General features: G+C 44.6%; 1 protein-coding gene across 2 annotated transcripts in view; it reads right to left on the reverse strand.

The window, feature by feature from the left end:
* MFAP3L (microfibril associated protein 3 like) overlaps positions 1-18,751 on the reverse strand; it is a 108,292-nt gene that overhangs the window by 21,782 nt on the left and 67,759 nt on the right. For both annotated transcript variants that reach the window (XM_073606361.1, XM_073606352.1), the window contains one exon: positions 14,836-15,182. In XM_073606361.1, coding sequence (XP_073462462.1) covers positions 14,836-15,169 — 334 coding nt within the window. In that variant the 5' untranslated portion in view covers positions 15,170-15,182. The remainder of the gene's footprint in view (positions 1-14,835; positions 15,183-18,751) is intronic.

An 18,751-nucleotide genomic window follows, 5' to 3' on the forward strand; every position in this document is an offset into this window, starting at 1 on the left:
ACCGACACATCTACAGATGCCCCAGCCGAATACTCTATCTTTAAGGTATTCCCGCACCGTCGTGATAAGTGCCCCCACTAGCGCTTTTTCCTATGCTGAAACGGACGCGGAAGATTCCTCCTCACTGTGCGAAGGGTCATGGTCCGCAACCTCTGAAGCGTCAGAACAGGGGCCGCCCGCGTCTGAATCAGAGCTTTCCCCGGAAGATGGGGGGAGGGCCCTTTTTTACCCACCTTGCGCCCGCATGCCACTTCCACCCTGGAAACAAATGATTCCAGGACCGCCGAAAGAGCGTTCAGGTGCACCGCAGGTCCAGGGGAACCGGTTGCTATCACAGGGGTGTCTGGGGAAGAAGCGCCAGCATCAGACGCCATGCTTGACCTACTCTCGCCTGTCACCACCCAGAACCTAAGGCAAGAGACAAAAAATGCCTACCCTCCTAGCTGCCACAGACTGAGAAACCCCCTGAAAGACTCACCACCCGTTCTCCCCTCTGCAGGCGTCCAAACCACGAGGTGTTCTATGTCAGTTTCGCGCTTTTCCTGGCTTAAACAGCCGCCCAGCACTAGAGAACTAACAGAAAACGTCCCCCGTGGCTACAAGAAAATGGCCGCCGGCCACCTCAGAAAAGTGGCAGAAAAACGCCGGGAAAATGGCCACCGAGCTCCAAGAAAATGGCTGCGGCTTACAGGAAAATGGCCGCGGTTCCCACGGCGACCATTCCCCCTGCAGGAACCCAACTGCCAGGAACCCGGAGACCCCCCGGACCAGGTAAGTGCCCCCTACGCCCAGCCACGCAGCGCCCTCGGAAGAGGAGGAGGGAAAGAAGCAGGGAGGGAGGAAAGGCAGAGAAAAACTCCCCTACTCGACCCTCCCCAGGGAGTGCCCAGCTGCTCCAGCCTGCCCAAACAAGTGGAGCCATACTTACCCCTCCTGCACGGACTACTGGACGCACTCCACGGACAGATCCATCTCCCGCATAATACGGAGTGGCTGTCGGCCATGGCACACTGTGACTCGGACAGCAGTAGCCCGGTCATATGTGTACCCCGGAGCATAAAGCTCCCTGTCTGGCCCGGATCAGCATGGGGCCTGACGCGGCCGACCCAGCGCGGAGCTTACGTCTGCACTCGTTCGATGGCCAGGCTGGGGAAACTACCATGATCTATATTATCCTGCCTGTCACCCAGCCCGGCTGTTGATTGCAGATCACAGGAAGAAAAAAGCAAAAATTTTCAAAGAACCACTGGTCCCCACAGGGAGCCAGGTCCTTCTCCTAGACTAGGCAGAAAAAAACTGGAGCTGCTGGGAGCAGAGTGGGGGGTTATTGCCAGTAGAACTGCCCCCTGGGGGTTTCTTTTTTCTATGTTCTGCCTAGTCCTCTCCTGTGGTGATATAACCCTAAAATCAAGATTATAGTGCTGTGTCCGTCAATGAACGAAAGAGAAAAAGGGTTTCTGTGATTAATGTAGACAAGCCTCATCAGCATGCTTAAGAATGCAGATCTGTATCTTCCACACAGTCATGCAGTGGATGGTTAATCCTAAGTACCAGGCAAAAAATGCATCCCAATACAAAATAATAGCTGGGCCCTAAGATTTATCAGATATTAAAAGTGATTGTAATGTCTCATTTTCTTTCCAATAAAAAAAAAAAAAAATCATGTTCTACTTACCTGCTCTGTTGCAGTGGATTCGCACAGAGCAGCCTGGATCCTCTTCTTCTCGGGTCCCTCTTCTGTGATCCTGGCTCCTTCCTCCTGCTCAGTGTCCCCACAGCAAGCAGCTTGCTATGGGGGAACCTGAGCTGAGTCCCAGCTCCCTGTGTCTATTCTGTGTCGATTGTTTATCAGCACAGCCCCCCTCGGATCCCACCCAGGACCACCAGGGAAGCCGCCCAGGACCACCAGGATGGCCATCCACACTGGACCACCAGGTATATACCAATCTATGCCCAGGCAGCTGCCAATCAATGTCCAGGCAGCTGCCAATCAGTGCCCACTCCAATGCCTACCACTGCCAGTGCCACCAGGGATGCCTATCAGTGCCTCATATCAGTGCCGCGTATCAGTGCCCAGCAGTGCCACCTATCAGTGCCGCCCATAAGAACCCATCTTTGCAGCCTTTCAGTGCCCATCAGTGTCGCCTATCAGTGCCCATCAGTGCCACCCGTGAGTGCCCATCAGTGCGGCCTATCAATGCCCATCAGTGCTGCATATCAGTGCCACCCATCAGTGCCACCTCATCGGTGCCTATGAGTGCCCATCAGTGAAAGAGAAAAAAACCTTACTTATTTACAAATTTTTTTTTAACAGAAACAAAAGCAAAACTTATTTTTTTCAAAATTTTCATTCTTTTTTTATTTGTTTAGCAAAAAATAAAGACTGCAGAGGTAATCAAATACCACCAAAAGAAAGCTCTATTTGTGGAAACAAAATGATAAAAATTTTGTTTGGGTACAGTGTAGCATGACCGCACAATTGTCATTCAAACTGCGACAGCGCTGAAAGCTGAAAATTGGTCTGGGCAGGAAGGTGTATAAGTGCCCAGTATTGAAGTGGTTATGAAAACAGGATTTTTGACCTGCCATAAAATCCCTTCTTTTTGGAGTTTAAGTGTCGGTTCACACTAGACGCGGCACGACTTGCAGGTCGCCTCACCAAGGCGACCTGCACACGATTGCCGGGGCGACTTGCAAGACGACTTCTGTATAGAAGTCTATGCAAGTCGTCCCCAAAGTAGTACAGGAACCTTTTTCTAAGTCGGAGCGACTTGCGTCGCTCCTATTAGAACGGTTCCGTAGCACAGAACGGGAGGCGACTTGTCAGGCGACTAGGTCGCCTGACAAGTCGCCCCTGTGTGAACCGGCCCTAAGGATACAAGGTCAGAGGAGCAGCTCAGTGCCAGTGAGGGACCCCAGAAGATAATTAGGGCTGCTCTGTGAAAAACCATTGCACACAGCAGAAAAGTACAGTGGGTATAGAAAATAATCACCCCCTTTAAAACAATCACATTTTGTAGCTTTGCAGCCTTAAACTGGAACAGTTTTTGTTTTATCCAGCGGTGTTTACTAGTGCAACTTATAACATCCAAGTGATAGATAGAACACCAGCATGTCAGAAAAAAATCAAAAACAGAATCACTCAATTGGAAAAAGGATCACTCCCTTTTTATGTCAGTATTTTTTTGAACCCCACCTTTTGTTTTAATTACAGCCTTTAGTCTGTTGGGATATGTCTCTACTAACTTTACATCTCTAGACTTTGCAATATTTGCCCACTCTTCTTTGCAGAACTGCTCAAGTTCTATTAAATTTGATGGCGTCCGTTTTGTGGACTGCAGTCAAGTCATTCCACAAATTTTTAATGGGGTTTTAGTCTGGGCTCTGACTAGGCCATGCAAGGACATAAACCAGTTTCTCCTTCAACCACTGTGTGGTCATTTTGTTGTGTGCTTTGGGTCATTGTCATGTTGGAAGGTAAACCTTCTTACCGTTGACAACTTAATGGCAGAAGGCAGCAGATTTTCCTCAGGAATTTGATGGGTAATTTGCCCTATCCATTTTTCTTCTATCCTGACAAGTGCTCCAGTGACACCCCCATGCTTTATACTGTAGGAGTGGTATTACTTGGATGGTGATCTGTATTGGATTTCCACCAGACATTTGTTTGGTGTTGAGGTCAAATCATTATATTTTAGTCTCATCTGATCACCTTAAATGCACATTGAAGATTCCGAGGCCACATGGAAAAAGGCGTTGTGATCAGAGGAGACTAAATTTGAATTATTTGGCCTCAACACCAAACGATATGTCTGGCGGAAATCCAACACAGCTCACCATCCAAATAATAACATTCCTATAGTAAAACATGGAGGTGGTAATATCCTGTTATGGGGGTGTTTCTCTGCAGCAGGGACTGGGGCACTTGTCAAGACAGAAGGAAAAATGGATGGGGAAAAATACCATCAAATTCTTGAGGAAAATCTGTTACCCTCTGCCAGAAAGTTGTCAATGGGAAGGTTTACCTTCCAACATGACAATGACCAAAAGCACACAGCAAAAATGAAGGAAAAAAGGTGAATGTGCTTGCATGGCTTAGTCAGAGTCCAGATTAAACCCCATTACAAATCTGTGTAATGACTTGAAGACTGCAGTCCACAAAACGCTCACCTTCAATTTAACCGAACTTGAGCAGTTCTGCAAAAGAAGAGAGTGGGCAAATATTGCAATATCTAGATGTACAAAGTTAGTAGAGACATATCCCAACAGACTAAAGGCTGTAATAAAAGCAAAAGGTGGTCAAAACAAAATACTGACACAAGGGGGGTGAACCTTTTTTTCAACTCAATGATTCGGTTTATTTATTTTTTTATTTTATCTGACTTGATGTTATATCTTTCACTTGTTATAAGTTGCACTGAGTAAATCCAGCTGGATAAAAACAAAAACTGTCAGTCTTAATTTGTGATTATTTTAAAAGAGGGTGATTCTTTTCTATACCCACTGTATGATTTGTTTGTTATTTAACCACTTCATTATCGGATACTTTCTCCCCCTTCCTGCCCAGGCCAATTTTTAGCTTTCAGGGCTTTCACACTTTGACTGACAATTACTCAGTTAACACTGTACCCAATTAAATTTTTTATCTTTTTTTGAGACCGATAGAGCTTTCTTGTGGTGGCATTTTACTTTGTTTGTTAAACTTTTGCAAATAAATAACCTCTCTTTATAAATGTAGGCCAAAATGAATTCTGCTATATTTCTTTGGTAAAAATAGCCAAATCAGTGTATATTAGTCTTTGTAAAAGTCAGAGTCTTTACAAACTTTGGTATACATATTTCAAAACGAATCAATCCTTATGTACTGACGGCCTATCATTTCTTGAGGGTTGAAAATGCCAGGACAGTACAAATACCCCCCCAAATGACCCCTTACTGGAAAGTAGGCAGTCATGGGTATTTAGTAAGAGCCATGGTAAATCTGTTGTGTACAACTGTCATGTGATCTCTGCGATTAGTCACAGTGATCACATGGTACTGGGGTCACCTGCAACACAGCCTCTAGAGCACGCAGGAGCTGCACAACGTGCATGAGCAATTAAGTTTCTATACAGTGCCTTGAAAAAGTATTCATACCCCTTGAAATTTTCCACATATTGTCATGTTACAACCAAAAACATAAATGTGTTTTATTGGGATTTTATGTGATAGGCCAACACAATGTAGCACATAATTGTGAAGTGGAAGGAAAATGATAAATGGTTTTCCAAATTGTTTTATAAAAACATTTTTGAAAAGTATGGTGTGCATTTGTATTCAGCCCCCTGTACTCTGATACCCCTAACTAAAATCTAATGGAACCAATTGCCTTCAAAAGTCACCCGATTAGTAAATAGAGTCCACCTGTGTGTAATTTAATCTCAGTATAAATACAGCTGTTCTTTGAAGCCCTCAGAGGTTTGTTAGAGAACCTTAGTGAACAAACAGCATCATGAAGGCCAATTAACACACCAGACAGGTCAGGGATCAAGTTGTGGAGAAGTTTAAAGTAGGGTTAGGTTATAAAAAAAATATCCCAAGCTTTGAACATCTCACGGAGCACTGTTCAATCCATCATCCGAAAATGGAAAGAGTATGGCACAACTGCAAACCTACCAAGACATGTCTGTCCACCTAAACTGGCAGGCCAGGCAAGGAGAGTATTAATCAGAGAATCAGTCTAGAGGCCCATGGTAACTCTGGAGGAGCTGCAGAGATCCACAGCTCACGTGGGAGAATCTGTCCACAGGACAACTTTAAGTTGTGCACTGCACAAATATGGCTTTTTTGGATGAGTGTCAAGAAGAAAGCCATTGTTGAAAGAAAGCCATAAGAAGTACCATTTGCAGTTTGTGGGAAGCCATGTGGGAGACACAGCAAACATGTGGAAGGTGCTCTGGTCAGATGAGACCAAAATTTAACTTTTTGGCCTAAAAGCAAAACGCTATGTGTGGTAGAAAACTGACACTGCACATCACCCTGAACACACCATCCCTACCGTGAAACACGGTGGTGGCAGCATCATGGTGTGGGGATGCTTTTCTTCAGCAGGGACAGGGAAGCTGGTCAGAGTTGGTGGGAAGATGGATGGAGTCAAATACAGGGCAATCTTAGACAAAAACCTGTTAGAGTCTGCAAAAGACTTGAGACTGGGGCGGAGGTTCACCGCGACCCTAAACATACAGCCAGAGCTACAATGGAATGTTTTTTTATCAAAGCATATTCATGTGTTAGAATGGCCCAGTCAAAGTCCAGACCTAAATCAAATTAGGATCTATGGCAAGACTTGCTGTTCACAGACACTCTCCATCCAATCTGAAAGAGCTTGAGCTATTTTGCAATAAAGAATGGGCAAACATTTCACTCTCTAGATGTGCAAAGCTGGTAGAGACATCCCCAAAAAAACTTGCAGCTATAATTGAAGCAAACGATGGTTCTACAAAGTATTGATTCAGGGGGGCTGAATACAAATGCACGCCACACTTTTCAGATATTTATTTGTAAAAAATTTTGAAAAACATTCATCATTTTCCTTCCACTTCACAATTATGTGCCACTATGTGTTGGTCTAGCACATAAAATCCCAATAAAATACATTTACATTTTTGTTTGTAACATGACAAAATGTGGAAAATTTCAAGGGGTATGAATACTTTTTCAAGGCACTGTACATCAAGGCTAGATAGACACCAGAAACCAGATAGTCGATGGGGGATTATGGAACATGTATGTCAACTTCCAGGTCTTGAAATGTTCTTTTTTTTTCCCCACATTGAACATACAGGCTGGGACATAACATTATTTGAACATTGACTCTTTCAGAGGGATGGGAATGAATGAAATTCACATCCAGTAAGAAGCTTGTGGATGAACGCTTGATTAAGAGTGATCTAAAAAACACAGTACGGCTCATGTAGTGGTGGAGCAAGATCGCTTACTGCATCGCATATTAGCACATTATGTGAAACCTGCCTGCAAACGAAGCCCTGCAACCGATACTTTGTCACGTCTGGAGGCTGCATCCATCTTAACCCGTCTTCCTTTCCGGTCCGCGGACTCCGGCTCTGTGAGTGGCTGGAGCCCCATGACGTCACTCCCGCGCACGTGAGTTGCCGGTCAGGGCGCAGGGCTCTGAAGAAGCTGCCTGGTTGGGCGTTCCTTCTGAGCGCATGCACCGATGACATCATCGGCTGTATATACAGTAAATATCACCTAAACGCGCATTTACACTGCCTATAGGTAAGCCTTATTATAGGCTTACCTCTAGGTACAAATAATCGATGGAAGTTTACAACCACTTTAATAGTATGGGTACCATAAAAACAGGTTGTGATTAAGGAACACAATAGACTAAGGATTGGACCTTTTCATTCCAAGCACCTAGGCTGTCTGCCCTAGATCTCAAGTCACCATTATTACCAAATAGGCGAAATATAGTTTAAAAGGGTAAGTTTATGTTTCTCAGCATGTTACATATTACTGTCAGAAACCCTGAATCAGAACGAGACAGACGTACAGTAAAATCACACTTGTTTAACAATAAAAGTAAATAGAACAAACATAATCAAAACATATCCAAGTTCAGTAACTGGAACAGATAGACAAGCCAGAAAGACAGGAAGCCAGAGATCAGCGTAGTGGAACAGCAAGTAGGATCTGGAGCCAGAAGGAATGTCAGCCAAGCAAGTCTTTAAAAGAAATGCAGTCTCTGTGATGTTGACCAAGGCGAAGGCAGAGGTCATCTGGGCTGGAAGGCTTATGTAGGCAGGACTGAGGAGCAGGATATCATTAACAGGCGAGTCACTGTGGAGAGATAGGAGCTGGCAACTAGCCGACAGCTGAGGAACCAGCTCAGAGGAAAGAAGGGCTGAGCCCAGCCCTGTTAGTACCCCCTCCTCAATGACCCCTCCCCCTCGGAGGACCACCAGGCTTGAGGGGAAAAAAGTCTATGGAAATTACGGAGGACGACAGGGGCATGTACATCCGAGGATGAGACCCAAGTGCGTTCCACCGGACCATACCCCTTTCCAATGCACCAGGTACTGTAGGCGCCTACGGAACCTACAGGAGTCAACAATGGACTGTACTTCATACTCCTCATGGTTCTCAACCTGTACAGGGTGAGGACGTGACACCGAGGTGGTAAAGCGGTTGCAGATCATAGGTTTTAACAAGGAGACATGAAATACATTTGAGATGCGCATATTAAAGGAAGGTCTAATGCACAAGCCACTGGGTTAATCCTGTGAAGAATACAGAAAGGCCCAATAAACTGAGGTGCGAACTTCAGAGAGGGAACACGAAGTTGGAGGTTGCGAGATCCTGTCCCCAACCTGGTAAGAAGGTGCAGGAAACAGGCAACTGCGGTCAGCATGGAGTCTGTACCTATCATTAGCATGTCGCAAAGCCTAACGCAGGAATACTCTGCGGAACAAATGAGTCACAGGACAATCGGGAAGCAGAATTCAAGGCACTACTGTGAGCAAACTCCGCTCCCATGGTAAGAGGTCTGACCAGTTGTTATGATGGTCAGAAATATAGCAACGTAGGAATTGCTCCAAGGACTGATTGGCTCGTTCTGTGGCCCCATTAGACTGCGAGTGATACCCAGAGGAGAAAGCAAGCTGAATTCCCAACTGTGCACAAAAGGCTCGCCAGAACCGGGACGCAAACGGACTACACCTGTTCGAGACAATCACCTTGGGTAGCCCATGTAAGCAAAAGATCTCCCGAGCAAAAATGGAAGCCAGTTCCTTAGAGGTGGGCAACTTCTTAAGTGGAATACAATGAGACATTTTCGAGAACCGGTCAACCACCATAAGGATAACTGTGTTGCCCTGGGAGTTGGGTAACTCCACAATGAAATTCATTGACAGGTGGGATCAGGGCCTCTCTCCATTGGGTATGGGTTGTAGGAGGCCTACTGGAAGGTGTTGTGGAGTCTTACTCTGAGCACACACACCGAACAGGCAGCTACGAAGGCTGTTACACCAGCATGTAGACTATGCCACCAGAATTGTTGGGAAATGGTCCAAAAGAGTCGATTCTTCCCAGGGTGGCCAGCAGCCTTGGGAGAATGGTAAGTTTGGAGCACAGCAGTACGGAGACGCTCTGGGACAAAGCAGCAGTCACAAGGTTTCTCAGGAGGCGCATGGACCTGAGCAGCAAGAATTTTGTTACCCAAAAAAGAAGTGAAACTGGTGCGAACCATAGCCAGAATACGATCAGGAGGAATACCAGAAACAGTCTGACAAAGTGTCAGCCCTTACATTCTTAGTACCGGGTAAGAATGAGACATGTAATTGAAACTAGACAAGAAAAGAGCCCATTGCGCCCTTCTGGGACAGAGGCATTTAGCCTCAGACAAGAATGTGAGATTATGGTCAGTAAGAATGAACCAGCACAGTGGTACCTTTGAGGAGTTGTCTCCATTCTTTCAGGGCTAAAATGTTTGCTAAAAGCTCTCTGTCACCAATCTCGTAATTGCACTCCGCAGGTGACAATTTTTTTGGAAAAGTAGCCACAAGGATGCATAGCGCTCTCAGGAGGTAGGACTTTGAGACAGAAGGGCGCCAACACCAGTCTCAGAAGCATCAACCTCAAGGATAAAAAGGTAACGTAGAATCAGGATGTGCCAACACAGGAGCAGAAACAAAAGGCAGCCTTGAGACTCTCAAAGGCCTTAATGGACTCCGGAGACCAACTCTGTGGGTTACTGTCCTTTCTGGTCATATCAGTCAGGGGCTTGACCAGAGACGAGAAGCTACAAATAAACTTCTGATAATAGTTGGCAAAGCCAAGAAAATCATGCAGAGGACGTAAACCCACGGGCTGGGGCCACTGTAGGACTGCTGAATGTTTCTCTGGGTCCATCGAAAAACCAGTAGTGGAAAGGACATAACCCTGGAATTTAACCTGTTCACGATGGAATTCACATTTCTCCAATTCACAATAGAGATTGTTCTCTTAGTTTCTGAAGCAAACGACAGATATCTGTGTGGTGGCTCTCCAGGGATCGTCGAGATAAACCACCACACATAAACCAACAAATCTCGGAGGACATCGTTAATAAATTCCTGGAAAACTGCCAGGGCGTTACAAAGGCCAAAAGGCATTATGAGGTACTCATAATGGCCTGCTCTGGTATTAAAACGCAGTTTTCCACTCGTCGCCCTCCTTAATCCTCACGAGATTGTATGCCCCTTTCAAATCAAGCTTTGTGAAAAACGCTCCCTTGAGGCGGTCAAATAACTCCATAATCAACGGAATCAGGCATTCTTAATCGTGAAACGACTGAGACCTCTATAATCAATACAAGGTCTCAGTTCACTACTCTTCTTCACAAAGAAGAAACCAGCACCAGCAGGAGATGAGGATTTGCGGAAGAAACCTCGAGAAAGTGCGTCTGCAACATACTCCTCCATGGCCTTATCCTCCAAGACCGACAAAGGGTAAACCCGGCCATGAGGGGGTATGGCACCAGGTTGAAGGTCAATTGCGCAATCATACGACCGGTGTGGAGGCAAACTACTGGCTTGACCTTTGTCAAAGACATTGCTAAAATTGCGGTACTCCTCCAGCAGGAGTTGAGCAAAGAGGTGCACAGGACCTTGGCTACCTTCTGGAAGCATGTATTACACTGCATTGTGGTCACCAGGAAAGAACCTCAGCACGGAGCCAATCAAGAGAGGGGTTGTGCCTCTGTAACCAAGGATAACCAATAACCAGTGGAAACTTAGGTGAGGAAATAACTTGGAATTGGATTATTTCATGGCGAAGAGCCCCTATGGCCATGGACAACGGAACAGTCTCATGAGTCACATGGGCAGGCTGTAGAGGTCTCCCGTCAAGAGCCTCAATGGCAAGTAGAGTGTGACGCAGCTGCAGTGGAATTGAGTGCTTTGATACAAAGGCAGCATCAATGAACAGGCCTGCAGCCCCAGAGTCCATTAGAGCCTGTATATCAACGACCGGCTCAGCCTAAGAAAGGGTAACCGAAACAACGCCACCTAAGGTCTGTCCGTGACAGGACCTTAAAGTTCGGGCGTTCCCTGGACGGGTAGGACAAGACTTCAAAAAGTGACCTGCCTGGCCACAATAAAGGCACAATCTCTCCCTCCTCCTAAGGGTAGGGCAGCATCTCAAAGTATATCTCAACCTGGTTGAGAAATCCTCTGCATTGGACTGGATCGCCCCCAAATCGCTGGGGAAGCAGAGTGGAACCAGACAGAACTCTTATAGAGGTAATACTCGAAGCGGTGCCTGCACAGAGACTGGAGCAGCAGCAGGGACGGCCTGCAACACAGGTTGTACCAGACCAGCCACAGTGGGAGATTCCAGGTGAGCCATGCGACTCAGGAGCATTTGTAACGCCATGGCAAACTGATCCATGCGGTGATCCTGCTCATCCAATCTGGAAAAAATATTACAAACAAGTGGATTGACTGCATATTCTGAATTCATGACTTTCGCCTACTGTCAGAAACCATGAATTAGACCGAGACAGAAGTACAGTTAAATCACACTTGTTTAATAATAAAAGAAAATGAAACAAAATTAAATCAAAACATAGCCAAAGTTCGGTAACTGGAACGGATAGTCAGACAAGCCAGAAAGTCAGGAAGCCAGAGATCAGCGTAGTGGAACACCAAGCAGGATCTGGAGCCAGAAGGAATGTCAGCTATGCAAGTCATTAACAGGAACGCAGGAGAGTCTTTGATGTTGACCAAGGCGAAGGCAGAGATCATCTGGGCTGGACGGCTTAAGTAGGCAGGACTGACGAGCAGGATATCATCAACAGGTGAGTCACCGTGGAGAGATAGGAGCTGGCAATTTGCTGACAGCTGAGCGGCTAGATCAGAGGAAGGAAGGGCTGAGCCCAGCCCTGACAATTACACTCAGATTTAAGGTGCAACATGTTCAGCAACCTCCCCCTGCACCCCTGAACCTCACCGTGACAGCAGGCAGGAGATCCTCTCCCCACCATCATATCTTCAAAATGCCGCAGCTGTGCGGGGCTCCATCCTTACAGCCGCACCATTCATTCACAGGAATCAGAATGGGCTGCGAGTGTACTGATGAACACGCTTGTACTGCATTCACATTCCCTACAGCATACAAGCTGACAGCCCGTACATAGGTACGGACTAAAAGCTGGAGAGAGAGTGCAGGAGCTTGAACTTGTACCCATGATCTGATGATCACGGGTGCAATACTTTGCAGGCTCTTGTGCAAAAAAAAAACAACTTTTTTTTAACCTGCAAACAAATGTGCATTTTTTTTTTTTATCAAAAAGGTTAAACTTCGCCTTTAAACATTACCACTATGTATTCTGCAAATCTACAGGGACTACAGGTCAGTAGTAAGGAAACTTGTATACAGGAGGTCAATTCATATTCCCTTAGGCTGGTTTCACACGGGCGTTCCGTTTTAGTTCAGTTCAGTCACGGATTAACAGATCGAAAACAGATACGGATGTCACAATTTTACATCCGGTTTCATATCCCTTGACATCAGTTTTTTTACAAGAGAAAAAAAAAAAAAGTGACTGAACTTCAAACACTGTATATAGCTGGTTGCTAAAGAGGGGGCGAGAAGCCGAAGTCCTTAATAACCGATGGTAAACCCGCTGACAGCTTAAGTTAAAAAAAAAAAAAAAAAATATATAAAAATTGCCAGCAAAAAAAAAATTATTATTATTAATATTTTTAATATTATTATTAATAAGGCATGGGGTCGCCCCCCCCAGGTCCATCATGAATTTGGAGGGGACCCCCCACCCCCCCCCACCCAAAAAAAAAAAAAACTGTGTGGTGTCCCACCCAAAATCCATACCAGACCCTTATCTGAGCATGCAGCCTGGCAGGTCAGAACAGAGAGGGGACGAGCGAGCACCTCCCCCTCCCTCCTGAACCATACCAGTCTGCATGCAAGCAACATGGGGGAGTGCTTTAAGGCAGGGGGGCTCTGCCCCCCCCCGCCTCAAAGCACCTGTTGATGGTGACAAGTGCCTCTTCCCTGGCGGTGGTTGATTAATGCCTTGATTAATAGCTCTGGGCCATTTTCTCCCAGTGTTCTCTCCCTCCGCCTTCTCCCTCGCTGCCACAAGGGCAGCCCCTCCGGGTGACGTCATCTGATAGCCACGCCCCATGGCTATATAACAGATGCCAGACAGCGAGTGACAACACAATGGAGGAAGACAGCCAGAGAGCAACAGCGGCTTTTTTATTTTGCGGGTAACCGGCGGCGAGGAAGAAGATGGCGGCGGGAGAGGCAGCACTGGGAGAGACGGCGGAGGGAGAAGACAGCTCAGAGCTGTTAAAAAGGGACTTGTCAAAAACCAGCTCTGTTTTTTTTTAACTTTTCACTACTTTTTTGGTGAATTGGTAGGGGTACAATGTACCCGATACCCATTCACATAGAGGGGGGCTGGGATCTGGGGCCCCCCCCTTGTTAAAGGAAGCTTACAGATTCCGATAAGCCCCTCACCCGCAGACCGACAACCACTGACCAGGGTTGTCAGGAAGAGGCCCTTGTCCCCATCAACATGGGAGCAAGGTACTTTGGGGTGAGGGGGCAAAGCCATACTAGACCCGAAGGACCTGGTATGGACCTGGGGGGGAACCCACGTCGTCTCTTGTTCGGCATTTTTTTATTTTTATTTTTTTACATTCAGCGGTCAGCGGGTAACCCCCCTGAAAGCGGACTCATCGGTTGTTAAGAACACGGCGGCCGACTTCCCGGCCCCCTCCTTAGCAACCAGCTATATACAGTATTTTTTTTTTCTTTTTCCCCTCATTAAACAAAGGGTTGAAAAACAGATGTAAGCAGATCGTCCGCTAAAAATCATTTTTTTCGTCCGTTCCGTTTTTTTTTACGGAAGAAAAATAGGGTTTTCTTCGGTCTTAAAAAACAGAGCTTAGCTTAGCTTAACGGAGACGGATGTCAGCGGATGATGATCTGCTAACATCTGCTATCCCATTGAGATACATGTATGTGTGTTTTTCATCCGTCAACGGATGGATGAAAAACGGATATATGGAACGCCCGTGTGAAAGGAGGCTTAGAGTGTGAGCACATGACCAAAGCTGGCCAAACTTTGATTTCTGTTCAAACACTTGGAGAAAAATCATTCATCACAACATTCTTTCTTGCCACAACTGAATCAACTAATTTGGGTTTAAAGCCCTTAAAATTTTACCCAGACCTGCTATTTGAATGGAATCCAAGACATACTAAAACAGGTTTCATTACAAAATGTATGATTTTTCACAAACGAAACACATTTAGTTCTATCCTGCTCTGGATTTGCCATAACTACAGTTGAAAATGAACATCAGTTTCACCCCACTAACAATTAGAAATTTGAACAAATGTTCAGAAAATTTAAATTTTTGAAAATGTTCTATAGCCAGCTTTAGTTTATAGGCCACGGTCTCATCTGTTCCTGTATCATCATATTATATGATCACATAATACTGAAATCTGGGGAACCTTTACATATACATGCAGATCACGGATTTATCTCGTTGTCCAAAGTGAGATATGTTCATCTTAATTAATCATAGCGTGAGTCCAACAGGCAGGGTGCACACATACATAAAAAAAAAAGAAGTGTTTGTTAAATAATTACTATATTAGAAGCATTAGTTGAGGAATTCAAAGGTGTGCCTCTCTGGATTGTTGTTCTTAACTGGTTGTAGCTTTCTTTAGTTTGCTTTCTATATGGACTATGGAGGAACTAGGATAAAGATGACAGCAGTGGGCTATTTGAATGTATTTATTAGGTAAGCTTACCATTTTCCTCTTTAAGTAGATGTCCATGGGAGTTGTACCACTGGAAATGAGGATCAGGGTGTCCCTCAATATTGCAGTGAATGACCACGCTGTTCCCTTCTTTCACAATTAAATGATCTACTATTGATGTGACCACAGGTAACGAATCCAGTGCCTCTGAAGTATTGGCAGTATGGTTATTAGTCTCTGCTGAGTTTATTGCGGTCGCCAAAGAAAACAAAAGGATGACGAACAATGATGGTCTCCACCAAAATTTGCAGCCTGTCATGGCGATGTCAGTTTCCACGATTAATCGTGCAGAAGTCCCAAGATGGAAAAAGCGTGTCTGGCCCATCAGGAAGTCTCACCTGTAAAGGAAACGGATATTTAACAATTTGTAATTATGCGGTCAATAGGTCACTTTTACTGATGCATTTTAATGAGGTCATGGTTCATATTTCTTTAACGTTAAAAAAAATAAAAATAAATAAAGAAATAAAAAAAATTCCACTTGGCCAGTCAAGTCATCTAGTCATCTCTATGACAGCATATTCTACCAATTTTATATTTAGTCATCCCATGATGCACGGAAAAAAAACAATACTTTAAAACAGTTTGAAACCAGGAAGCAGAGCTGAGTAGATTGCTTGCTGTGCTTTGTGCAACTATCAATTATCTAGACCTTTCCATAGAAGACTTCCCTCCCTAAGAGAAAACACACACTGCAAGGTACATTTATAATGTAGTCAGAAAGGAGATTCACCTAGATATCTAGAAATTAGGTCAGAGAGGGTTAGACAAGAATCAACAAATGCCAGAATGTCCTGCCAGCTGCAAAAGGCGTACCTGGGGCCCAGTCACACCACTGAATTGTGGGAATTCACATTATGTTTTTTTTGGTAGGCTGTGGTACCACTCATTTTGAATGGCACCCCAACACAGATTCACACCAAGGTTGTAGCACACAACAAAGCACTACCATAAGTTGTGGTGCACCCTGTTGGAAAAAATACTACAGAGGCATGTTTTGCCATCCTCTCTAGGGCATTGGCAGCCCATTTAAAATGATAAGGCTGCCTTACAAGGTTTGTTAACCCCCCAAAAATATGGATCTTGTTTCTTTAACCTCCCTGGCGGTATGATTATTTCGGATTTTAGGTGCTGAAAGCGGTACAATTATTTTGCATGGAAATTTGGCGTTTTATATTGTAGGTCTGTAATTCTTAACAATAACACACATCTGTCCAAACAAGAGTCTAGTAGATATCCCGGGTATGATAAAGTTTGAAACACAAAAAGATAAATTATAATATAATAAATAAAAATAAATAATAAAAAAAAATAAAAATAAATAGTAATAAAATACATTTCCCCACGATTCACTATCGCTCAATTCTGCAAGTGTTCTAATCTACTATCGCTGTTTTCTAGATGGTCTAAAGCCACTTTTGACATAAAGGGACACTTTTTGGTTGCTATGGACAATCTCCAGTTTCCAGGCAGAAAGAACAGTATATATCACATAAAACTGCATGCAGGGCATGGGCCAAAGCACTGGGGACAAAAGGGATGTGAAATCATTTCATACAGTACTGTAATCAGTAAGATTAAAGTACTGAATGTGTTATGATTTTGACTTTTTTTGAATTTGCCGCCAGGATCCGCCCCCGTGCGTCGCGACGCTCGCATGGAACGGAGCCTGGCAAGGAGAGGCTTCGGATGAGGACAGAGCCCACGGACATTGCGGGGGACATCGCAGGATCCCGGGGACAAGGTAAGTAAAGCCACACCAGGATCCTGCGATGTAATCCCGAGTGTGGCTCGGGGTTACCGCTAATGGTCCTGATTTTTAACCCCGAGCCACACTCAGGAAAACCGCCAGGGAGGTTAAAGCATGTTATACAGCACAGTGCTTGTGCTGTGTAATTTGGCCCATTGTATCAACTGAAATACCTGAATGATCCAGCCAGTTTCTGCCCTCCCCTCTGTACGCTGACCATGATAATCAGGGCTGCTGAGCCCTGACACCATGGTCAGAGTATGTGCCTCCGTCAGCCGCAGCCCTGCTCTCTGTGTCTCTCTGTCCTCCTTCCCCCTCCCCTCGCTGCTTGTCAGCTCCCTGATCCTCCCCCTCCTGCTCTAAAAAACAAACAAACAAAAAAAAAAAAAAAAAAAAAAAAAAAAACAATGTTTCTCTTCTATAGTTCCATCCATTATATAATATTAAGCTCCCCAGTAGATGCAATTTTAAAAAATATGCGGTATAATAGCTTACTTCAGAACGCCGTTCATGTGACTGCACGCCGGTCTCCTCCCCTCCTCGGCTGACGTCAGCGAGGGTTTCCCAGCACCTCCCCCTGTAGCTATCAGATCGGGACAGGAGACCAGCGGGCAGTCAGCTAAGCGTCTGGAGTAAGCCATTATATCACATCATTTTTAAAAATGACATCTACTGGGGAGCTTAGAGTTATATACCAGAGGGAACTATAGAAGAGCATTTTTGACCTTAGCACTTTAACACAATGCATCAAAGCGAACAGATATGATAAGCCCTTGGCCTTCATCATAAATGTCCCCTTTAGGCTGTTAAATAAACCACTGAAAGAAATGTTCCTTTTGAGAAAGTGCAAAAATATCTTGCCAGACATATCGTCAGTTGATTATTTCTGTCTGTGCTGCATTATCAATTAAATTGATTCTAGATCTCTGGGGAATACAGAACCTCTCATCTAAGTTAAAGAGCAGAGAGGAGGGAATGGTGTATGTAGATCTGTCCTTCGGTGACAATGTTGCTCTCCATAGATACAGTATGACAAGTGAAAAAGTGTCAACCTAGGGCAGGAAGCAATGTTACTGGCAGGCTCCCCAGGTGAAATTGAAGGTAAAAAACAAAAACAAACAAACAAAAAAAAAACGAATGCAACCACAACGTCTAAGGACTTGGTAAGCTGGAATATATTACTATTTGTCCTTGGTTTTAGATACACTTATAGTGAAGTCCAAGTTTAGTCATGGGCTCTTCAAAACAGTTATACCAACTGTTCCTATTCAGCAGGGAGGGAGGAAATTGGAATTATGTTGATATTCATTGGAATTCAGAATCACAAAACAAGCATGTGAGATACCACCGACTTAAAGTCCTGTTTATTGCCAAATCAATAATAGCTTTTCCTGAAGGCAAATATTATATGAATTATTTTAGCAATGGCTAACTAACAATGTGTCATTGGTACAGGGCTCACTAGCCATAACGTAGTCTAAAGCTTGCCATACACTGTTATATTTCTTTGAATTTTTTAATGTGTGTGAGAGTGGGACTCCCAGAGTGCTAGTAGGGAAATATGAGGTAGGGTTTTAAATACCCATCCACTGGACACAAATACCGTACTTCACAAAATGTTAAAAATCCATTTACATCTGTCTTTGATTTAGTTACAAAATATTCCTAAAATCATATATCAAAAAGTACAAGAACATTCATACTACCCATCATCCCTCATTCAAGGGATGGAAATTGTTTAACAAAGTAGTCTTTGAGATTAGATGAGAGCAGTTGACGCGTTTCACAGGAACACCCCCTTCCTCAAGACCTCCCAACTCATATATAGATATAGTAGGAAGACGTTCTTGCTGCAGCTGTGTAAAATCCCATTAACGTATAATTGGATTACCAGTATGGGTAGAATGATTATACTGCGTGTGAATAAAGTCTCGACGGCCCATGGGAGGATTAACAAGTCCCCGGACGCAAAACTAAAAGAATCTACAGTGACAAACCACTGGTTACCATGTCTGTGAGGCTACATCAAATCCTAGAGCCAGATAGAAATTTTCCAGCACAGAAAAGGTGGGGGCCCCAACACCTTAAATAACAAATAGCATGTACCACAAGGAATGACCTGTGCACTGACATCCAAACACGTTTCAAATTGCACCG

Source organism: Aquarana catesbeiana, linkage group LG01 (genome assembly GCF_042186555.1).
Source record: "Aquarana catesbeiana isolate 2022-GZ linkage group LG01, ASM4218655v1, whole genome shotgun sequence".
Taxonomy (NCBI): Eukaryota; Metazoa; Chordata; class Amphibia; order Anura; family Ranidae; genus Aquarana; species Aquarana catesbeiana.